Source organism: Rhododendron vialii, chromosome 5a, assembly GCF_030253575.1.
Source record: "Rhododendron vialii isolate Sample 1 chromosome 5a, ASM3025357v1".
NCBI lineage: Eukaryota > Viridiplantae > Streptophyta > Magnoliopsida > Ericales > Ericaceae > Rhododendron > Rhododendron vialii.
Genome location: NC_080561.1, coordinates 12,917,112 through 12,941,638, shown reverse-complemented (window position 1 = coordinate 12,941,638; position 24,527 = coordinate 12,917,112). Strand labels below are relative to the sequence as shown.

Sequence of the window (24,527 nt, the reverse complement as noted above, 5' to 3'; positions counted from 1 at the left end):
TTGCCTCGGGAGTGATATCAGCTAGAATCTTAAGATGGGCAAGGGCGTGGCAAAGTTTTTGTCGGTGCTCACAGGAAGAACAAATCAGTGCCCAGATTGACATAACAGCGGGAATCCACTTAAGTTGTTTCTGAATCATGTCCGCATCAAAGGTACCAGCCGGTACCTCGAGTGGTGCAGACCTTGGGAAGGTAGAGGGCTCGTTCATTTGGTTAAAAGGGTTGGATGAGCTTCTAGCTACAGATTAGCCGGTTGAAAATTTCGTCCACTCCTCGTAACATTGTGAATGCTTCCCAAAGAGGGCACGACCTGAGGGTCTTGATCAATATCCCAGAGATCAGCAGGGACTTCACCTAGCTTGCGCTTCCCTTTGTCGGCCGCTGTTGCCATTGTAGGAACTTCCAAGTTTAAACCCAAATCTTCAGCCAAGTCCTTCACTAAAAGCATGTTGAAGGTAGAAGGGCGGAAACATTCCCCCAAGACACGAGGTTCTTCTTGAACGAAATCGTCCTCAACAAAGTGAGTCATGTAATCTAGTAAAGCATAGCCTTGAAGAGGATTAGTGTCGAAATCCAATGAAAATTGCCAAGTGGGCTTGGGATCCCAATAATATTCCTCTTCGGGAAGCAAAAGTTCGGGTTGCTGGAATAACATATACAAGGAAATGCCATCTAAGGGATCGAGCATCGCTTGGTTGTGTCCGACCTGCCATTCTTCGTCCCAAGCCTAGTCATGCTGAGGGAGCGGGAGATACTCGAGGTGTAATGGGAAGCCTTCTAGCTCAAGCTGGTTCTATTCTTGGATTATAAGAGCGGCGTAATCATCATCGTCAGCTATGGACTAACCCACGGCCTACATGTTGAGCTCAGGCTCTCGCTCAAAGTTTGACGGTAGTGCAGCCCTGAACTAGCTTTCAAAATTTCGAGAAGAACTAGGATCTGTTATGACCGGGATAGGATTACGACGAGTCGAGGTGGGACCAAGTCGTACAGGCTGAATAGGGTCATCATGAAGATCACCCATGATTTCGTTGAAGAGATCGAAGCCTGTTTGGAGAAGTTGAAGGCTTGGATTAGAACGAGAAGGTTCTCCAATGTACATAAGTTCTGCTTTTGACTCCAAAGGCATGGTTACGACCGGTTTAGGTTGGTTCACTGGGATTATATGGTCAGTGGAGTTGAATATGGTAGAGCAAGGGTCGATTTGAGTGGAGTTGGAGGATATGTGGTTGATATGCATAGCAGCATTGTGCTTTGGCATGGAATTAGAAAGGATGTTTGATTTTTGAGATGGAGGAGGTGGAGCTTGAAGGGTCCCTTCATCTATAAGATCCTGAATCGCATGACGGAGGTGGAAGCAGGAATCTGTAAGATGACCAGCCCCTTGGTGATAGGCACAATAGAGATTGGCCTTGAAGTTAGGTGAAGGATTTTTGGGTAGAGGAGTCGGATCGAGGGGTTTCAGATGTCCCGATTTGATTAACTTTTCCATAACAGAGGACAACGGAGCCTCAAATGCGGAGAAGCTGCGGGGTTGATTACGAGGCCGATTGTTCTGTGGAGGCTGCACTTGATTGACATCGGCAATGTGATTGGCAGTGTTGGAGGAGGTGTTGGTGCCACTGGTTGCTACGTTGGAGAAAGTTCCACCCCCAAATAGTGCATTGGTGTTGCTAGAGTATGCCCGAAGTTTTGATTTTGGAGGGTTAGAAGATTCTCCTTTTGATAGGATGCCACTTTGCAGCGCATCCTCGATGGCCAGGCTGGAGTCGAAGAAAGTTTCAAAGTTTGCCGATGCTTGAACAAGAGCCAAATGCTCTGGTTGAAGATTGCGGGAAATGATGCGGAGTTGATCCCTCTCACTCGGACGATCGGTCATTAGGGCAGCCTTAGCCCTCCACCTCTTGACAAAATCCGCGAAGGACTCTTTGGCTTCCATCTTGGTAGATTCAAGCTCCCGAGTCATCACTTTCAGCAATGAATTATAACTGTACTGTGAAATAAACGCAGCAGCAATATCGCCCCAAGTCCTTTTCTTGGCAATGTCGAGTAACAAGAACCAATGAAAAGCCGGACCGGAGAGAGTCTGAGGGAACAACTGTGACATGGCTTCGGGTTCGACTGATAAGAGCTTCATAGTAGCGTGATAAATATAGAGATGAGTCTTAGGGTCACCACTGCCATCAAACTTGGCTAGGTCTGGCATTTTGAACTTGTCAGGAAGCTTAGCATTGGGATACAAACAGAGGCGGTCCAAGTCAATTTCTCCGGCACTAATCCTCTCAGATTTAGAAACAGATTCCTCCAGCTTGGTGATTTTGGCCATAAGAGCAGCCAAATTAGGATTTTGAGTAGGCCTAACAACAACAGGGTCAAGGTGTGCGGCTATTGGACGAGCTTCTCTCGGATTGGGCTGAACTATGAGCCGCCCAGCATGATTTGGGTCTTCGACAAAGACAGGTTCTGTATGAACATCCTCATCGACCTCGCCTCCCATTTCTGCTACTGGTGGAAGACGAGTGTTGAAGAGGTCATTCAAACGGGTAACATTGGCATCTATTTGAGCAGCCCTCTGTTGCATGGTGGCGATGCTATTTTGAAGGCTTGTGAACATTGCTTCCACTGTGAGCGGTTGAGGTTGATCTGCCATGACCGGTGTTTCAGAGGAACTTGATGAAGATGAAGGGGTTGACGATGTTGGGGGTTTAACTTCCTGGAGAACTGAAGACGAGCCTGATTAAAGAGTAGCCAACAGAGAACGCGGAGAGTCTTTCGTTGCGGCTGACTGGAATTGTAACCTGACTAGCATTTGAATCGGATTCTGATGCAGACGTTCCCAAGTGGGTTTTCCTTTCTGCTTCGATACTCTCCGTGGTGATGCAATGATTCAGAACTTGCTTGCAGTAAAGTAAAAAAAGGCTTAATAGGGGTCCTACAATAACTTTAATCTAAATAAAAGACTAAAGCGAAAGCGCAATCACCGTCGTCAGTGTCGTCCTAGACTTTAGATCTAGAAGAGAAGTCTGTCTCAAAAAAGTTTGGACACTGCCAGAATCCCTGGAAATCTTTTCAAGAGTGTATCCTTTGAATAGATTGATGAAGACCAAGAGATGTCAATATAGCCTAAGCCTAAGCCTTTGACTATTCGTTCTTGACGTTTCAACTTTGAACTTTGGAACAACTCGGTGTATGACGTGATACCCTAACCTGGGCGGCGTAGGTGGCACAGCACCATAACCTAAGTGGTGTACGTGCTTCGCATGATGACCAAGGAGGTGTAAGTATCACGACATTTTCTCCATTGTTCCTTGTTTTTCTGTTTGAAATCTCGATTGGGTATTAGACAAAGATTTAGAAAGGTTTTGATATCCCAAAGCCTCATTAATCTTAAGGATTTTGAAAATTGATAACATGCACCATCGAGATGCATGATTCTTTATCGGGTGCAAGGCGGTGTTCTTACAATTTAAGACAGACTCGAAGACTTGAGGACCTAAAAGTCGTCCTAAACATGCTCCTACGCAAGCAATATGTATGTACAGTGTATGCGATAGGAAAAATAGTAACATGAAAACAGTATATGGGGGTTAGATGCAAGTAAATCTTACCCTGTGGGTTTCTATCCTAGTTTGGAAAGTGCTAGTGCTTTGTATATGCAAAGTCTGGTTTTGGCTTGTAACGGGTTCCTTGGACTAGAGCCAAGATATACCTCCCGTTGCCCGCGTAATCACAGAGAAACAATCAAACGGTATAATGACTCATCATCGTCGAAGGTTGTTGGTCATTCGGGGTCCTCGGGCTCCGGTAAACCGTGCCGGATTGCCAAAACGATCCAACGAGACTTATCCCACATCGATGCAAGTAAAGAATGCTAAAAATTGATTTAATAAAAGAAGAATCACAATATCGCAAAATGCTTTTTCAAATTTGGCTCACTTTATTTAGTCCATTTTAAAAGGAAAATACACAAATGATCAATCGGAAAAGTCCCAGATTGGATTGGCCGGACAGGAGGTCCTGTTAAATCACTATTCCGACCTTCGGCAGTGCGAAACTCACCGTTTTGACAGGCTTTTAAAGGATTGTTCATACATGTATTAAACTTTTAAGCATGGATTAATATTGGTTCGATCCTCAGCATAGTCGCCACTGTTGGCAGTGTGCCCTTTCAAAAGGATTTCGTTCATTTCAAAATGCCGGTTCGAGGGAGCGCTTAGCTAGACGACAAGCGCTTGCAAAATACAGAGTCGCCACTTGGGTTTTGAAGGTCCGACACCCAAGGAACCGTATTTCGAAGCACCTACCGCGCTATTTGATTTGAAAAAATTAAGGAACTAGTCTGTCGTAACCATATCTGGGTTGGGGAGCCAGGTTATGAGAGGGGAAGGGTTTTAAGGTATCCCTCTCACCCAATCCGGAGATCGGTCTCTATTTAAGCATTTTGTGAAAAAGTTTGCGATTCTTCTTTTATTAACTAATTTTTAGCCAATTAAGGCGGGGGAACAGTTAATCGGGTATTCAAAACTGTAACACCTTGCAACATGTGATCAAAAACAATATGGATGGAAGGCATGCTTGAAAAATAAACGAGATAAAACCCAACACTGTTACCGGGCATCAAAACAATGCGTTGATATGAATGTGATACAGGCAGCAGCCAACTTGCATGCATGGCTCTGCCAGCATGCAAGTCAACCGTCGCGCGACCAACTCATACCATCGTGCGATGGTTATATCCCTCCAACAGGTTCAATTTTATCTCCTTCTGGGTTCTGGAAGGACCAGTGCACACCTAGGATTCAAACCAAACAGTTTATATGTACTGAAAGTAAATAATTATTACAAACGAGGATAACACGAATAAAATACAACCCCAAAATAGTGGAGATACCAAAACAGAGGCCTTTAGACCTAGTTGCCCAAGCAAGGGCAATTGCTGGAAACAGGCTGACCATCGCGCGATGGAGTCAGATCGTCGCGTGAGGGCCATGACTGGACTTCCAGGAATTGCTTTGCATGCCTGGGTTCTGAGACATGTTTAGAAGCAACCCAGGGGCATTCCCAAGCTAAATGACTAAGAGTTCAAAGTTAAGCTACAAAGTTTAGCATGCAAGACAGTGAGTCTGGTTTCAAACATGCTTCACAGTGATTTGAAATACTATAAAACAGAAAATAACCAGCATCCCATCCCCACGAGGATCGTCACGTGCTGACTGAAACAGTCGCGCGATATAGTGAGTCTGTCGCGTGTGGGTTTGCTTGTTACACGGCTCTTGTAGCCCTGCTGACTTGAGAACCAGGACTAATATTGATTATCAGTCTTGGCTCTGCCAGCCCCCCTTCAGGGATCAAAACAGTAAACAATAGGAATTATACCTTTGCTTGAGTGTCTCAAAAATGGATTGAACAATGTGGTGTAGCTTGAAAAATAAGTGTATAAATGTGGTTAGAATGAAGAGATATCAAGTGTGTTAGGATTTGTAGAGCTTTCTTGCTTAAGAATTGGTAACCTTTTGCAAGATGATCAATGGGGGGTATTTATAGGACAAGAGAAGGTGTGAGGTGGGTGAAGGGCTTGGCCTAGTGACCAGCCAACAAGGCTGGCCAACCCTCTTTGGTGGAGAAAGTGGCCAACAAGGTGAGGGGAGTGGTTGTGAGGGTGTTGCAACCCATGCACCTACAAACGCTATTCAGTTGACAAAAACGGGGTTCCCAAGTCAGTAGCCCCCTAATCATCATAAAATCCAGCTGCAAAAAGGTGAAAACGACAGGTATTGACCATCGCGCGAGAGATTGGGTCCATCGCGCGAGGTTGTTACCAACCCCGCGATGGTCAACAGTCAAGGCTTTGACTTTAACCAACACCTGGCAAGTAAAGCATACCGTGAGGGATCCAATGAATCGCGCGATGATCAACCTCTGAGGTCAAGGTTTTTTATTTAGGGTTTTTGGGTTTAGGATGGGCTCCACTCACTTCAAGCTCAAATCATTTCACTCTCAAGATTGTTTTTTACCTGATTCATCATCGGGAAAACAAAAAACCAAAAAATAAAGTAAAACAATTGGAAAACCAGATTGAGATGTCTACAGTTATCAAGATAGGACCTGGGATGGGCCCACCATGGCAAATTGCACCCTATAGTCCAAGGCTATGGATTGCAAAAAAGGCATCCCCTAAACTTATGCTGTATTTGAATGAATTTTTGAAAAATTTTGTAGGGTCATGAATGGAGAAAAAAATGAGAGTAATGATTGAAAGTAGAGATAATGATTGGAGAGGGATAGAGAGAGAAATAATAATAATGATCAGAGATAGGAATGAATAATGATTAGAAGTAGAGGTAATAAGTATTTTTTAAGTTTTGAGAATTTTTTTTCCAAAAACAATCCAAACAAAGCATTAAGCTTCAACATCCGCTGCATTATTATTTTTTATAAATTAAATTCCAGCTCACCTAGTGTGAACGCAAATTTAATAATCACCCCCATGATCCTAGTACCAACAAAACAGTACCTTTTTTTTTTTTTTTTCCCCTTTTCTTTGTTTGGGATGTTACAGTACTAATTTTAGTACCAAAAAAGTACTGTATATGTCTACAGTGTGAACACAACTTTAACTACCCCTTTGACGTTCCTTGTTTTGCTAAATCCATAATAGAATAATCAAAGCCCGAATCACAGAATTTTGAATAGGATGTTCCCGCAGTGAACACACAACTATTAGGTTTTCTTTCCCAGTTTGAATATTTAATGAGACAGAATCAATTCCCCCAGTTGTTAATGCTTTCTTTCTTTGCTTTTTTGCTTCATGTTGTGCACAACCAACCACGGGAAAAAAGACGTCCCAACACTAATGGAACTATTGATGAGGCAAGGGGGATTATCAAAACAAACCAAAAAAATGGGGCAAGGGGAAATTATTTGCCAGCTTTGACAGAGCAAATTCAGCCATTGACAATTTTAATGAGTCAAAGAAACCCTCCAAACCAATGGGCTCCTGTCCCAGTTGGTGACTCCTGTCCTCTATGTGCGGGAGGCCAAGTTTCGAGTTCCGTCGTGAACGTTTGAGATTCAAGGCTATGATAGTCTCTGAAATCCCATGTGGGCTAACCTACTAACCTCGTCTGAGATATACAATATTGGCAAGAAAAAAAATAAAAGAAAAGAAACCCTCCAAGGCAAAGTCATGCTAAATATTAATTTTGAGAATCCCATATACTCTAAAGCCGAAAACTATTAGTTATTAGTCCTGAAGTACCATCTAGGCATCTACCATGCAGCATGCTTCCAGCAAATGAAAAATCACAACGCACACAATCGGTGGGTTGGCACGGTGAATGAGACACTCTCTTACCAGGTGTGATGCTTGGTTTCGGGTCTTACCAATGCGGGTGCAGCTTTCCCTTCCATATATTCCCCTCCCACCAAATGCGCATACCTTAACATATATCCTCATCTAAATACAACTAGATAGCTGTGCATAATCATCTTGCTGTTCCTTCTGTTTCTAACATTTAAGACTTCCTCAAACTCATGACTTGGACATGTTGAAGGATGGTCCTATCAAAATCCAGGTTTGTTAAGTTGAACTGATTTCATAAAATCCAATGGCTAGAACACGAGTTGGCATAAATGTATGTACAAGCGTATATGTACTCTATATTGTGCATACGAAGAGACGGTGGACTCAAATAAGCCTGCCTCAGAACAGCATGAAATCTGTCAATTGAGGCTATGAAAATGACACTGATACTGAACCCAATGCAAACTAACTTTGGTTGGATGACATATTATTTATAAACTACAAATATCCAGCAAAGTCACTAGGTAAAGCTACAAGTCCATGCATAGTAAAGTTGGATGATTTACCACTTTGAAGCAGTTGCATCACAATTTTCTAATGCACAACAGCTCTATCCACTCATTTCTTAAGCAATTGGACAAGTCACATCCACTCATTTCTTAAACAAAGTTCTTATGATCCCAGTTCTTATGATCCCAGGAAAATAGGGTAAAGGAAAATACAAATAAAGACTATATAAGTGGTGAATAAAGCAAGCAAACTCTTCTAAGTTCATAACCATTTCTGGACAGTGGACATGCTTTCACCAAAAGGAGTTTGCATTCAGTAGACCTTTTATGCACCTTTCAGATTTGAGACCACTAGACCTTTTTTTTTTCCTTCTCACAATGCAGTTAGTAAATAAACTTCTTCCCTTACACGTAAATCCTCATAAAACTCTCAAGAAACCTTTAAGCCCCTAGTGTTCTACTGTTTCTGCTACTGCTACACCCAAGTCCATAGACGACAGAGCAATCAAAAACCTACAAAGAGAACTTGCATAATTTTTTGTAGCCATTAACCATTCAATCTCAACTTCTGATGCATAATAAGCATCTGCCTAACAGTCTGGGTTTACATACAAAAACTTATAGTAATACCAGGCAAAACAAGTTCAAGTGTTTTTTTTTTTTTGGCGCAAGCTCTCCCAAGATTCCAACAGACAACATCTAAAATTTAATTAATCATACTCTTGGGGTGTGTGTTCTCAAACTGTCGCTGAACCACGGGAACAACATGGTCATTAAAATAGTGATAAACTGATAGTACAAAAAAATAATACATTAATATCTAATACAGTGTCCCGGTCCAATCTCTATTTCCAAGAGTCCGAGGTTAGCTTATAGAATAATACAGTAATAAAGTCCCCCGTCCAATCCCTATTTCCAGGAGTCCAAGATTAGCTTACCTCACTCGCTTTCAAGAATGGAAGATACACGTCCTTCCCACATCTGACATCTGCTTCTAAGTTGCTTAGGTGAACTTCACCTGTAATCATTATGTCAACTTGTTAGCATTTCTTTTTCTTTCTTTCTTTCTTTATTTTTTTATTTTTTACTGTTACTTCTCTTCAGCTTACTAGCATTTCTAATAAAGCAAGAAATGCATCAGAAGACAATCACTTTTGCCGTTGTTTGTCAAAAAACCGATAACCAGTAATTTCTCTCTCTGGTGCATCAATACAGTCAGTTTGTAACTGATTGTTTTAGAGTAATCTATCAAACTGTTGCCAAAAATTCTTACCAATAATTGGAGTTTTTGACCTCTTAAGCTGTATGTCTGGATCTAGCAGGAAAAAAAGCGTTGACGAAACCCTAAGAGCATTCAATAAGAGATGGGAAGAGGAAAAATTGTGATCAGAAGAATTGATGATACAACAAGCAGGCAAGTGACTTTCTCGAAACGCAGAAATGGATTGCTTAAGAAGGCCAAGGAACTATCAATTCTTTGTGATGCTGAAGTTGGAGTGATTGTCGTCTCTAATACCGGGAGGCTATATGAATTTGCAAGCACTAGGTCAGATCTCTCTCTTCTTCTCTAATCTGGCATCTTGGAAGGCTGTATTGTCATTGTTTATGTTGTGCTCCAACACTGATATGTGGTACTGATTTGTTTTCTATAGATTTTGGTATGAATGTTTTCTAGTTTAGTAGGAAAATCTCTATTTCACATATTTAGGATACAAATTGAAAATTTTCATTGCACTGGTCTACCATCTAGCGTAAGTTCTGACGATTTAGTGCAATTTCAAGAAATTTCTTTTCTGTAAACCTTTTGAAAGACTATAGTCAATCATAAGCCCATTCTGATAAAAGAGAACTATCTAGTTTTAAGGTTTATCAATTGAAAATTTTGTACCATTCATTAATGTTCAGTGGAAACAGTGTGCACAGCTTAGCTGCCTTGTAAGGAATGCACATATTCCATGATCCACATATTACATGATCTGGTAGTCTAATGCTACATGCCTTGTACAAGATAGGATAGGCTACACATGTAGTGGTGAGAATTTCCCACTAGAATAATGTACAAAGTTTTAGTCTAACGAAGTCTAATTTTAACTCCTTTTATCATCACGTCTGTTATTATGGTAATATGAAGTTGTAAGCTTGTGCGATCTTGAATACTACTGAAAATGGGTTTATTCCAGAGTTATGCCTATCGTACCATCAGTCAACAAGATATATAGGTGGAAAAAGTTATGAATTCAAAAGGTTGATATAATGTATTTACATGCAACGTCATGAATTATGAATTCTTGATATAAGCATTTCAAGCTTGATGTTAAGAAATTTCAAGAATTCTCGATGTTACTAATTCAAAGACGATGTTATGTGTTTACATCCAAAGTTATGGATTTCCATACAAAAGTTTGGAAATTATGTCCAAATGTTCAAAATTTCTACAGAATTCAAATGATGCAAACCGTACACACACAATATGGAGAGTGTACTATTATCCAGGAATCTGAAGTAAGTAATTAAAAATGTGGTTTGGCATCATTCTGTATGTTTATGATGACCCTTCGCACTGATGTCATGGGTAGATAAAGGTCTTGCATTATAAGTTTACAATGGAAAAATGAGCGGCTGACATTTTGGATTTACCTTGTCAGCATTAGATCGATAGTCGAACGATACAACAAAGAGCAAGAGGATTATCAGTTGATGAGTCCCACTTCAGAAGCCAAGGTATTCTTCAATGACCAACTCATACAATACCCTGTGAATTTTCCAGCATATTACAGGATTTTCAATTGCACTAGTTATGGCATTTATCGACTTTAGAGCCAAAATCTTTCACAAAAGACACCAGCTCGTCTGCAAGATAGCGTAGATAGTATTGGGAGAAATTGGAACTCACACAACACAAAATTTATAGCTCTTGCCATTTAAGATACGTGCACTTAACAAAAATTATAAATTTCTAAGAATCACTTGAAGCTATAAGACTAATCTTCATGACATATGTTGTCCTTTTTCTTATGGGAAACAGAAGGGGAGAAAAAGTCTTCAAACTCTCCAAAAACTAAAAAAATGCCTACCCAAAAAGACGGAATCATCAATAAGATAATACATAAGTACGGAATTTTCTTAACGAGATTGCTCAAATCTTACAAATCACTCTGGGAACTTCCTATTTATGTCTTGTTTCTGAGTAGTCAAGTGACTCTAGCCGCACTACTTTAAGTTTCTTCTTCTGATAGAAATGACATGTTGAAAATCTTCAACCCAGCACTTCAAATTATACTTTTTAACTAAGGATTGTGCATAAGCATGTGAGGACTAAGGCCCTGATGCAGGGTAGAACTATGAATCAAAGAACTAACATGCAACAAGGACAATCACAAACGGGATAGTTATAGAGAAACTCTCTCTAGACTCTGTCATTCAATAATTAATCAAAAACTGACCAGCCCTAAGGCTAACAACTCCTTAAATACGAAAACAAACCCTAACCCTACTAAGAAAAGGAAAAAACACTAATTTTGGAAAGTTCCGAAATTATTACATACTCTGAAAATATAAGAAAAAATAAAACTTCTCCAACAAGAACGAACGTTATTGAATTTTCCTATCAAAAGTTATAAGCAAAAAGATTATTTTTTAAAATGGCAAAATTGGCCATTTAAAGCCCTAAACGGCCGAAAAAGGTTAAACAACACACGGCACATGGCCGGAGACAATGTGTCCTGACCGTTGAGCAGTTCCGAATCGAATCCAAGTGGGCCCAAAACCAAAGGCCTTGGTCACTTATTTACGAAAATACCGACTAGTAGGCTTGAGGTGGAACTCCTCCTCTATGCGCACCGCATCATCCTCCCCTTCTAGAACCATCTGGCCATCTGTTTGAGGGTGATAAACCGTGCTAAAAGCCAGATTGGTGTTCACCATCCTCCATAAGCAACACAAAAAATGACTCAAAAACCGCGTATCGCGGTTAGAAACAATGGACTGGGGCAGTCCATGCAAGCAATAAACCTCCGAAAAATATAATTGGGCCACCTTGACCGCATCAGTCGTTTTCTTACAAGCTATGAAGTGGGCCATCTTGGAAAATCGATCCACCACCACAAAGACAGAATCATTGCCACGCTGTGACCTCGGCAAACCCAAGACGAAGTCCATACTAACATCGGCCCAAGGTTGTGATGGGATGGGCAAAGGCATGTATAAACCCGCATTAGAAGCCATATCTTTGGAGACTTGACAAGTGTGGTAGCTTCCCACAAATTTGTAAACATCCTTCCGTAGAGTTGGCCAAAAATAAGAAGTGGAAACCAACGCAAAGGTCTTGTCACGCCCCACATGCCCCTCGTTGCGCAACTCCTTAATAATTTTTAAACGAAGACTACTATCCGAAATACACAACGAATTCCCCTTAAACAGATAACCGCCATGCTCATGAAAGTCAGACTGATCGCCACAGGCGATCTTCCCAAGCATAGTAGAGAAATACGGGTCAACCAACAACAACTCACGAAAAGCATCAAATCCAATTACCTTACTACGCATAACTGTGAGAAGATTGCTGCGGCGACTGAGGGCATCGACAACCTTATTCAAAGCACCAGACTTGTGTTTGATAGAGAAAGAGAACTGCTGTACATAAGTAGCCCATTTAGCATGCCAACTAGAAAGCTTATCCTGCGAGTTGAGATGCTTCAACGCCTCATAATCAGAATATAAAACAAAGTCGATGTGTATGAGATAATGATACCAATACTTCAATGACTGAACCAAAGTATAGAACTCCACATCATAAGTGCTATAGTTCAACTTTTTTCCATTTAGCTTCTCGCTAAAATAAGCCATAGACTTGGAACCTTGGCTAAGGACAGCCCCAATTCCAACCTTAAATGCATCACAATGCAACTCAAAAGGCTGTGAAAAGTTCGGTAACACAAGAACGGGGGCAGAAGTTAACTTCTGCTTGATTAACTGGAATGCCCTGGTAGCTGCTTCATTCCTCGAGAACCTTCCACCCTTCATACAATCCATGATAGGAGCCATAATAGTGCTACAGTGCGGAATAAAACGACGGTAAAAATAAGCCAACCCATGAAAACCGTGAATATAGAACAAAGTCCGAGGTTGTGGCCAGTCTCGAATTGCCCCAACCTTAGACTCATCTATCGAAATATTATTCTTCGACACAACATAACCAAGAAAAAGCACAGAATCCGTCATAAATACACACTTTTTAATAGCCCCATACAATTTTCAGCATGCAAAACAGAAAGAACCTCACGTAAATGTTGCAAGTGTAACTCAGGAGTGGCACTGTAAATCAAAATATCATCAAAGTAAACAACAAATTTACCAATGAAAGGCCGTAGCGTTTGGTTCATCACGCGCATGAAAGTGCTTGGATAAACCGAACGGCATAACCAGCCATTCGTAAAGCCCCTTTCTGGTCTTAAATGCTGTCTTCCACCCATCCCCCGGTTTGATACGAAGTTGATAGTAACCACTTTTCAAATCCAGCTTGGTAAAAATCTGAGCACCCCCCAACTGATCCAATAAATCATTCAACCTTGACAGCAAAAAACGATACTTTACTATGATCTTGTTAATTGCCCTGCTGTCCACACACATCCTCCACGACCCATCTTTTTTGGGAACCAGTAAGACTGAAATTGCACAAGGGCTAAGGCTCTCCCAGACAAAACCCTTAGACAGCAACTCCTCCACTTGTTTTTGCAATTCCTCGTGCTCCTTCGGACTCATCCGATAATGGGGTCGATTGGGCAAACTAGAACTCGGCACCATTTCAATCTGGTGCTGAATATCTCGTAACGGAGGCAACCCATCGGGTAACTCAGTCGGGAATACATCTGCAAACTCAGCAAGAAGGGGCTGTATCTTAATTGGCACTTCCTACTCAAAAATTGCTGGTGAACTCTCCTTTGCCACGACAATAAACACGACTTTTGTGGCTGAGATCTCTTCTTCGAACTGCACCTTTGTCACAAGGTTAGTACCCTCTCCACTAAGTGGTTTGGACACAACCTCCTTAGAAGGAAGCAACTTAATTATCGTACCCCCGGATTTAAGGGTATACGTGTTAGAACCCCCGCTATGCATCACCCTACGATCAAACTGCCACGGTTTTCCCAACAAAAGGTGACACACATCCATTCCCACAACATCACACCAAATCTGATCCTTATACTTAGGACCAACAGAAAAAAAAACCAAACAGGGCTTGGTTACCTTAACTTCGTTACCCTTCTTCAGCCACGCCAGCTTGTATGGGTTGGGATGCGGCTCCGTCTTCAACCCGAGTTTCTGCACCACTTTTTCGGACACCACGTTCTCACAACTACCCGAGTCTATCACAAAACGACACACCTTTCCATCAATTGTGCAGGTGGACTGAAAGACATTACCATGCAGCCAAGAATCGCCTTCAACTTCTCGAGGAGCATAACAGGACCTTCGAACCACCAATAATGGCCCGACATCCCCAACAACTTCTTCCACGACTCCATCTGGTGAGTCCGACGAAGGTTGGGATTCGTCATACGCCGCTTCCTGCTCATACTGCTCATAATGTTCGCTAACAATTCCATCAGCATCCACAAACAAGGCCTTACCCGGTCTATCCCCCTTCCGGCATTCAATAGCACAATGACCGGGCTCCCCATACTTGAAGCACTTAGACCCTGAAGCACCCATTCTATTGGCCTGCGGAACAATAGGTACTAAATTGCCCATAGGTCGAACTGGCGCTGGGGTGGTCGTTGTACGGGAAGTGACACCCCAGGCAGGAGTAGCAGACCTGCGGTTTACCTGCTTCTCCAACTGCAAGGCCCTCTGATGGGCATCTGAAACAGAATACAGGTCGAACATATTCAATGTAAACTGAAATTGCTCACGCAAACCTCCAACAAACCTTGAAACCAACTGTTCCTCTGTTTCAGCGATATCATTCCGGACCACCAACTGATGAAACTCCGTAGTATAATCATCCACTGAACGGGAACCCTGACGGAGATTCTACAACCGCTGATACATTGATCAAACGAGAATAGTTGTGGGGAAGAAAAACCACTCGCATTTATTTCTTCAGTTTTTCCCACAAACTAATCTTCTCCTTACCCTGCCTCAACCTAGACAGCTTCAACTGCTGCCACCAAGTCGCAGCCCTACATCGAAACCCAGTAGCAACTAGAGAGACCCGTCTGTCCTCCGGGACCCGCTTGAAATCTAAGATCTCTTCGATAGTTACAACCCACTCAAGAAATTCCTCCGGTGCCAAACCCCCCTGAAACTCAAGAAGATCAACCCTCAACCCCGATTCCCACTGCTGAGAATCGCGGTCCACCATGAACCCACGACCGCTTTCCCTTCGTTGATAAAAGGCACCACCACCAGGCGCTCCTACCGCAAAAGGGTTTTCGGCCTCTTCATCACTCGCAGCCCCCTCTTCATACAAAGGATTTCGGTTGATCGAGCGATGGCGAGGCTGGTTCGCAACAACAAGGGCAGCGACCTGATCAGCAACCTGTTGGATCCGCGCCTCTGTTCGTGCTTCTCGCGTGACGTCATCCCGTTCATAAACGTCGTTCACAAAAGCTGTATGATCACCTCATCCCCCTCGACCTCCAGCAGCACGTCTTGCGGCCATAGTCAGGTTTGGAACCTGGCTCTGATACCAACTGATGCATGGCAGAACTATGAATCAAAGAACTAACATGCAACAAGGACAATCACAAACGGGATAGATATAGAGAAACTCTCTCTAGACTCTTTGTCATTCAATAATTAATCAAAAACTGACCAGCCCTAAGGCTAACAACTCCTTAAATACGAAAATAAACCCTAACCCTACTAGGAAAAGGAAAAAACAGTAATTTCGAAAAGTTTCAAAATTATTACATATTTTGAAAGTATAAGAAAAAATAAAACTTCTCCAACAAGAACGAACGTTATTGGACTTTTCTATCAAAAGTTATAAGCAAAAAGATTATTTCCTAAAATGGCAAAATTGGCCATTCGAAGCCCTAAACGGTTGAAAAAGGTTAAAAAACACACGGCATCAGGACCATTACTGAGGGAAACCTCCACAAAGTTATTCTTTTTTTTGCTAAGCAAAAAGAATTTATTAATCTTTATAAAGGATTACAAAGATTAAAAGAATCAAGGGCACACCGGCAAAAAGCCTCCGGAGACCTAAAAGAAGGCAAGACACCAACTGAAACACCAAAAAACCCAAAAAGACTCAAACATAAAGTAGCCAAAAACCCAAACGAGGCTCATGCCCAACCAAACAAAAAAACAATAACCACCGAGACCACCGCAAAAGATTACCTCTATTTCTTTCTTTCATTGATTTTCTCACCCAAAAGAAGCATCCAAAGTCGAAACCAAAAAGCCATCGAGCGAAAACCAGAATAATCAACCCCATACCCACCCAATCTCGAGATCAAAAAACCAAAGAGAGAGATGCATCCTCCTCGAAAACAACATCGTACTCCGAGATATCCTCTTCCTCAAAATCATCTAGAGCATGTATTCTTTCTTTTAATTCTTCCTCAAGCATTTCAACAAATTTCTTCAAATTGTAATTTCTCCCTCCTTTAATTTTGATACCCAAAGCATGACCTACATCCAACATCTTGCGAGCTTCCTTAAAGAACATCGAGGAATAAGGACCCTTATTTCTATGGTTCAATTTATCAAACTTTGCTTCAATCTCCGCAAGATGCTTTTTTTTTTCTTAATTTTCCTCTCCGATCTTCTAACTCTACTTCTCATCTTAACGATGGCATCAGAAGACGCTCGATCGCCGGGAATGTAACTCCCATCTTTTGAGTTTAGCCTAGAAGGCCCTTCAACTGCTTCTACCCCATTGGAAATAATATACTCCTCTTTATGAGCAATACACCCCACGTCCAAATCAACCTCCCTTACCAAAGTATTCTAGGACTGAACCTCCATCACCCCTATTTCTTGAGTTTTTAATCCAAATAACTATGAACCTTTCCTCAGATGGCAAGTAGGATTCCAAGGCCTTTACTATGTGTCCACAGTGCTAGATTTGGGAGTTCATTATAGTTGGGTTCCAGACAAAGATGGCTAGGATCACAGCACTTCAAAGTTGAGTCTGTCATAGTCATGCTACAAGTACATAAACAATAAGATTCCATGCCCTTTCGTGTAAAAACTCATCCTTTGCTCATTAGGTAGAAGGAGAAGAACAGTTCATAAGTTGGCTACTTGATATCCCCCGCATGGAAAATTTTTAGAACCACCACTCCCAACTCCAAGCCAAAGGCAACAAGAACTTGGGATCATTAGATGAAGAAGAGGAAAAACTGTCGTAAGTAGTGTTCTAAAACAAGGTATTCCTCGCTGAGTACTCGCTCCAAGGTGCCTGACCAAGGCAACTAATCCCTACTCAGGTGGGCATTACTCACCGACTAATGTTGATTACTCGCTCCAAGGTGCCTAGCCGTGTGAGTACCGAGTACCGCGTTTTGGAACACTGGTCGTAAGCTATCCAAAACTTGTGAATATACAGATATATCAATTAGGAGACCGAATATCTAATCTTATAACATAAAAGGGTCGCTAGGACATTTCACTTCTTTACTTGAGAGAGAGAGAGAGAGAGAGAGAGAGAGAGACCCTTCATTGAGAATCTACACATATTCATGCATGTCTTATTGGGCCTAATCAATATATATTCACAACTTGCGGCTAGAACGCATCAAATCAAATTCTAGAGAGAGAGAGACCCTTTATTGAGAATCCACACATATTCATGCAGGTCTTATTGGGCCCAATCAATACATATTCACAACTTGCGGCTAGAATGCATCAAATCAAATTCTAGAGAGAGAGAGAGAGAGAGAGAGACCCTTTATTGAGAATCTACACATATTCATACACGTCTTATTGGGCCTAATCAATACATATTCACAACTTGGAGCTATAACGCATCAAATCAAATTCTAATGTTGAAGCCTTCCATTAAACACAAGGAACCATGACGTTCTCTGTTCTCATGTCTCAGAGTACGCATATAACAGAATCAACACGAGCCTTCCGTTGATTGGTGATTAAAACTCTCACCTATAGATGTTTATGAGCAGCCAAAATCAGTAAACTCATTTTCTAACATTCCTCCACATGTATATTTTAGTCTCTCCACAGGAGATTTGAGACAAACCACACACAAGTTAGCAAACATGGCATGCTAGTCCATCCGGAGCGTTAAGATCCAAATAACACTTGCACAACTTGAAACATTGAAGAATATAATGTATATGAAGTATAGCTTCTAGAATTTTCATGCCCCAGTATGGAGTGTATGTAACTTAAGACTTCCTGTCATGTAACTTTTCCATTTTTATTTCCTTAAGTTGAACAACTGAGCTGATGTAGTTTCAATTAGCTTTCACTCTATGAGAAGGACTTCAACTACATGCTGCCCATTTCCTTTGACTACAATTTCTGGAATATCTCAGACATATGCATGGATAAAGATTTTGATTTTTTTGAAATTGATAGTTTTGGCAAAGGGAAGCAGAAACCTTAAGGCAACAGCTGAAATACTTGGAAGAAAACCAAAGGTATAACTTTTTTCTATGTCTTGCTTTCAATAAATAGGAAAAATGACTTGATATCGAATCATGCATATGATGTTAATCAATGACCCTATAATTAAGAAAATTGGTGAAAATGTACTAGACTCACAAAAAGTTGGTGTTTCAATATGCCACTATCAGAATACAGTTAATTAGAGCATCAAGTAGGACAACTTTAGAACATGCAGAATTTATGATGGGTTTAGAATAAGAAGAGCTTAAAGGCTATTGGGAGGGGAAAGGGCCCGCCACATAGTTTCCTGGCAACAATAATACAGCGGCAGTATACCTTTTAAAAAAGACATTCCCAGATACCCTTCTGTTCAAAAGCAAAGAACAAATCTTTTAACTTGATCAATTCTTCCTACTTATGTCCATAGTATTTCCTCATACGAAGATATATACCAACCGTAAAAAAGTATAAAGTGTTACACAATCTTGGGTACAACTCAACTACAAAAGCTAGCTAGCTCTTAAAGTGAGGGTGCCCCTCACGCTTATACACTTCATATAGAGATGTAATTTAAATAGTTTTATTTTTTTTGGTAAAATAGTGAAAATAGTTGGTATGAGCATAAGAAAAACTTCGGTAGGCTATAAAAATGCAAGTCTAGATAAAGTGGAAATTCAATCTCACATTTTGAGGTAGCTTTACTTCATTCAAGTAATATGTATGTACGGCTACTGTAGCATACCATTTTCAATAGCAGGTGGTACACTACTTATGAAGCATGGACACTTAGTCAGATGTCACATACCGGTGTCGGGCACTTGTAGAGTTGATTCATATTAAACCCTGTGTGCCAAGCCAGTAAAAAGATGATGCAGTAGAGTATATAGTGATGTTTGTGCATCATAAAATAAAAAGGCTGCACAACCATTTCAGGATGGTCCTGTAAAATCCAATATATTTACCTACAGTCCAACTGTAATAACAATTTCAGACAATTGACGGGTGAAGAACTTAATGGTTTGAGTGTCAAAGATCTGGAAAATCTAGAAAGCCAATTGGAAATGAGCTTGAACAGTATCCGGACCAAGAAGGTATGCACGACATTATCCCTGGTAACATTATTGTTACACAATACATAGTACATATATTCCCTGTATTACGGTTTTCTATTTCTGCAGGACCAACTTTTCACAGATGAAATACAACAATTAAACCGCCAGGTTGTTTCAAAATTTGGCCACCACGGTTTCCAGTCTCTATGTAGGGGCTGCTTTAATGTTAGAGTACGTAGCTAACTTTAACTGGTTCTACTGCAGGGAGTTATTAGTCATCAAGAAAATATGAAATTGTTTAAGGAGGTTAATGTGCTGCAAAAAGAAAATGCAGAATTGCAAAAAAAGGTATAGAATAATTGTATTAACTCCACATGCCAACCTAAATAACAAAGTTGCATACCTTATTTCACCTAAGAATTCAGGTAATGGCGAAGTTGTTCCATGCTAAGCTTTAGAGGGGTGTGTTACAGGTTCATGGAGAAAATGACATCAATGACATCAAAAGATATTCCATGCAACCACATGGTTTTAGCACTAGATGCAACTTAGATGGACCTATAGACCTGCAGCTATGCCAACCGCAGCAGAGAGACTGTGAAATGCCAGAAAACGCGACAAACCTACGGTAATATTTCTCCTAATTACTTACACAATACATCAGAAATTACAATATAGCATTGTACGATTTCAACAGTTGGTTCACTGACATCTTCAAATCATAGCAGATTACAACTGCCTTAGCAAAAGCAAGCAGACCACAGCGGAGATGGTAGTCAATTTCCATCAACAACATGTGCCAAAAGTGACACAAATAATTGTTCACCAGCAAGATTCTCTGTTAGACAGCGGGGAGAGCCATTCATCATGAAATATCTCACATTTGGTATGACACGGCACTTGGAATAAACGCTATGTTGTGAGATACAATCAACCACCTACCAACTTGTGAAACCTTAGGATATAGTTCCTCAATTCTGATATCAAGATTTATCAACTGTATCCGCCCATAATTTATTTGCCCTATTTATCAGAAATATTTCTCTTCAAACTATCCAATTTTTCATAAGAAGCATCATTGAAGTCTGCCAAGTGCAAAAAAACAAAGAAGCATGCATCGATCAACTGTTCTGACAAACTAATCAAAGTTCCCAAATTTTCCAAGTTAATTGGTAGAGACAGCAGCCAGTAAATGCATGAGAACGCTTATAATACTAGGTATGACTTGGTTTCCAAGGCGTTGTCCTTTGGTCAACGCTTCCCTCTCTCACTAGTATGAGGTCCTTCCCTCAATGTAGGTGTGCAAGGACCCCCATATGAACCCTAGAACGTAATCCTCCAATCCCCAAATTATCTAATAATACGGAACGAGGTGCCTAAGCCCTACTCCCAGTCTAGGCATTGATGGTGATGAAGTCCCTTGGAGAATGAGCTTATCGCTGGATACAGCACATGGGATCAAACATTGAGGATGCAAGAGCGAGGGACGAGTTAAGGGTGTCTTTGGAGATTCCTTAGCCCTAATGGCAGAGTGACATGCCACCAAGATCTAGTGACATGTTGTTTGTAAGGTCTTGGCAATGCTGCTCCCGAGTCCCAAGGGAGAGTGACCATTGGCTGACGGCCACATGCCATCTCATGAGGTTGACACATGAACCTTTCCAAGGTGACCAAGTAGTTGTGGGCGTGCCACATGGTGGAGCTGAACCCATGTTCCAACAGTCCTAAGCTATGGTTGGTGCCATAGTAGTACACAATTTCATAATCGCTTACGTTTGTCACTCGCAAGAAAATGTTTTAAGAAAACAGATCAATATTGGGACTTGGGAGAGAGTTGCTACCCTCGAATATTATAACTTCATAATTGCTCAAAATCCTTACTAAAATCTGGTTTGGATTCAACTCTATAAGGACAAACTTAGCATTACGTTCTCAACATCAGACTTCAGCAACTACTTAAAAAGTCAACACAACTAGTAGAGCACTAATACTTTCCATATTTGATTCTGTCTTACTAAGTAATGTCCAACTTAATCTGTCTGTTTCAAAATTTTGTTTTGTTTTGAAATGGGATACAGTTAATTATTCGAGATTACGATTGTGGCTTGCAAACCGGGCACAGCCTGCAGAAAGGTTTTTATTTAGGGCCAATTGCCATTGCAGACACTGGTGCGACAAATCACCAAATTGAATGCAATAATCTCTCTCTGATAGTGATTTCTTTTTCCCAATTGTCACAAGAAACTGATGGGATTACATCACATTGTCCAATATCTCCACCCAAAAAGGCATGTAATCTGCCAAATTACACCTAACAAAGTTAACAAAGGGTTCACAAAGATGCACTAACTTGCAAAATTATTTGACATCTCGTACTTCGTCAACTAAAAAACTAAATTATTCGAATCTCGTACTTTGTCAACTACAATATAAGATTACCAGATCAAGATGAAACCCTGGAGCAGATTATTACTATTAAAATATGGCAACAAAGTACTGTAAATGGAGAAAGAATGCATTAAAATACCCATCTGGCGATAATCTCAAGAAGTTTGACGGGATCTTTCGGAGGATGAACAAATCCATCGGCTCTTGTACTTTTATTTTCCACACAGCTCATTTTCCTTTACAAGACATCACTTTTAATTTAAAAATTACATATTGTCACTTCTATTTTTTTTTTTTTCTTCCTGTTTTTTCTTTGTTGCCCCAAGCCTCTTTCATTGCCCTTCAGTTAACTAGACGGCCCTACCTGATATATGCAATTAACATCTTTTTACTACATCTCAAATATCTCAATGAAATGTGATATGTAATTAAAAAGTAATATAACGTGTATAAAGAAGTTATACAGTAATTAAAAATGACCATCCTCGTTGAACCTTAAACCTCTAAATGGCCAGGAAAGTAACCAAAATACGCAAAGCTAACACAAGCATTTTATTAGTTCTTAGCTACCTTTAGGCCTCAAATTTGAATTCGATAACAAAGTTTGGTTAATCCTCTTTTCTCACTTCTCTCTCTATAGAAATAGAGCAGCGTCGATCAATTTAGGGTTTTTGCCTCGTAGGAGATGCCCTTCCTCCTCCCCCTGGGCGTTCTCACCTTTCCCTTTCCTCCTTCCTCTTGGCTCCCTCTCTTTCTTTCCCTTCCCTCATTTTCTTTTTTTCTCCGTCATCGCTTGGCTCATTTTGGTTTTCTCACCACCATTTTTTTGCCGCCTTCATCTCTCCTCGGTTTGTTCAATTTCCGCCGGTTACCATATTTGGGGTAACTGGTTGTCCTAGCCATTTGGTGGTGGCTGGTGGTGAAGGGGCAGTAAGGTTTTTCCACCGTTTTATGTTATTCGACGTAACCGGTTCTGGCCTACCTGCAAAGTGATGATCTTATGGCTAGAGGCGTGGTCGTGGAAGATTGGGTGGTGGCGGCATTCGGTGGCCTTGTGGCGACGTATGGAAGTGCTAAGCTTCTGGTGTCTCAAACCATTTGTGAGGATCGAAATGGCAACTCCTTGACGGTCTTTCCTGGGATTCAGTAGCTCGGGGGGTTCGCAACGGCGCATGGTCGGTTGCTCGTCGCCTAGTGGTGACAGTCTAAGAAGCACGGATACGGATACGGATACGGGATACAATACGATACGGATATGCGGATAAGTGATTTTTCAAAAAAGAAGGATACGATACGTTGGGGGATACATTGAATATAAAAGTAAATAAAAAATATATTATATATAATTTTTAATTCCTAAAATTTCATTAATTATTAAAGTTTTCCATTACAAAAGTTTACCATTTCAAATGTCGAGAGAGAGATATTCATGTATATAGTTATATATATATATACACACATATATAATTACATACACACAACGAGAGAGAGAGAGAGAGAGGGAGAAAGAGAGAGAGAGAGAGAGAGAGAGAGAGAGAGAGAGAGAGAGAGAGAGAGAGAGACCTACAATGTTGTCGAGAGAGAGAATATCGTCAGTGTGTTTTTGGTGTTAATTGATGGAGGAAAAAGAAAAATATAGTCCTACTTGCAATTTTAACCCATATATTTTAAGTAATAACATATTTATCCTCACGCATATCCAAAACATATCCGAGCATTTTCAAAATGTATCCGCGCATATCCAAAATGTATCTGATACGTATTCGGCGCGTATCCGCTCGTATCCAAAACGTATCGGGATACCCAAAAATGATTCTAAAAGCAGGATACTTTAAAAAGCGTATCAGATACGTATCAGGAGAGTATTCAAGAGTATCGGTATCTGATACAGATACGATATGTGATACATATGAAGGCCAAAATAGAATATTTGTGCTTCATAGGTGACAGTTTTTGAGGTGGTGGAGCTTTTTGGTGGCGGAGGGTTGTGGCTGGTGGTGGCTGCGGTGGTGGATATCGTGGTGGTGGGTCGCGATGAGGTTGATCGTTTATGGTGGCGTTAGCGTTGTGATGGTCGCATGAGCGGATGGTGGCCGGCAGTGATTGAGGCAGATGGGTTTAGGGTTTGGTTTGGGCTAGCCCCATGTGGTTACTAGAGCTTTATTGTTTAGGGCCTAGCCCTTAGGGTGTGTTTGGGCTTGGTCCCAACAGGTTTTTTCTTTTTTCTTTTTCATCAAACCATTGGTTGGATTCTCCTCCTAGCTCTCCCCAAACTTAATGTACCCCGGTCAAATTTTCTTTCATTAAATGTTATTTTTGCTGATAAAAAAAAGGACAACACGACTATTGTGGGGTGCATGTGATTGCATTTCAATTAAATTATAGGATTCGTGATGGGACTTTGTGTGTGTGTTTATATGGGGGAGAGAGAGAGGGTGGGTAGGTGGGAAATTAGCGTGTCAATAATCAAAAGGAGTTCGATTTCTTTTCATAGTCTCAAACCCTAGACCTCCCCTTGCAAGGCAAAATGTACAACTAGATGGGTAAGAGCCAAAATTTATTATTTTTGGAATACCTTTTCATTTTCTCAAAACCAAAAAACTGCAAAGGGGAGTGTACATATATTATATTCTTAATATTTCTTTTGACATTTTGGAAAGGAGTTTTATATATTCCGGAAATTACGTCTCTTCTT

The 24,527-nt window shown here is 40.9% G+C and overlaps 2 protein-coding genes across 5 annotated transcripts in view; one reads left to right on the top strand and one right to left on the bottom strand.

The window, feature by feature from the left end:
• LOC131326714 (uncharacterized) overlaps window positions 1-22,058 on the bottom strand; it is a 58,145-nt gene extending 36,087 nt beyond the window's left edge. The window contains exons 1-5 of one of the 3 annotated variants that reach the window (XM_058359574.1): window positions 21,972-22,058; window positions 10,449-10,563; window positions 9,085-9,155; window positions 8,750-8,829; window positions 7,102-7,559 (exon numbers count right to left, since the gene is read on the bottom strand). In XM_058359574.1, coding sequence (XP_058215557.1) covers window positions 7,452-7,559; window positions 8,750-8,829; window positions 9,085-9,155; window positions 10,449-10,459 — 270 coding nt within the window. In that variant the 5' untranslated portion in view covers window positions 10,460-10,563; window positions 21,972-22,058 and the 3' untranslated portion in view covers window positions 7,102-7,451. Of the gene's footprint in view, window positions 1-7,101; window positions 7,560-7,618; window positions 8,325-8,749; window positions 8,830-9,084; window positions 9,156-10,448; window positions 10,564-21,971 lie in introns of those variants that run through there. The other 2 variants (XM_058359575.1, XM_058359573.1) reach the window with 2 other exon arrangements.
• On the top strand, window positions 8,339-21,964 carry LOC131326713 (MADS-box transcription factor 23-like). 2 transcript variants are annotated; one of them, XM_058359571.1, is made up of 10 exons: window positions 8,339-8,675; window positions 8,740-8,996; window positions 9,134-9,357; window positions 10,457-10,532; window positions 18,363-18,424; window positions 19,384-19,483; window positions 19,571-19,612; window positions 19,709-19,792; window positions 19,918-20,072; window positions 20,173-21,964. In XM_058359571.1, the coding sequence occupies exons 3-10, from the start codon at window positions 9,176-9,178 to the stop codon at window positions 20,186-20,188; spliced, it is 717 nt and encodes a 238-aa protein (XP_058215554.1). In that variant the 5' UTR covers window positions 8,339-8,675; window positions 8,740-8,996; window positions 9,134-9,175; the 3' UTR covers window positions 20,189-21,964. The 2 variants fall into 2 exon arrangements, with proteins under 2 accessions (XP_058215554.1, XP_058215553.1); XM_058359570.1 differs by having other exon boundaries at window positions 8,339-8,818.
• Window positions 22,059-24,527: the final 2,469 nt, after the last annotated feature.

Coding starts and splice junctions, on each gene's coding strand:
- LOC131326713 (XM_058359571.1), top strand. CDS start 9,176: ATGGGAAGAGGAAAAATTGTGATCAGAAGAATTGATGATACAACAAGC. Junction 9,358..10,456: donor TATGAATTTGCAAGCACTAG/GTCAGATCTCTC, acceptor TTACCTTGTCAG/CATTAGATCGATAGTCGAAC. Junction 10,533..18,362: donor GTCCCACTTCAGAAGCCAAG/GTATTCTTCAAT, acceptor TGAAATTGATAG/TTTTGGCAAAGGGAAGCAGA.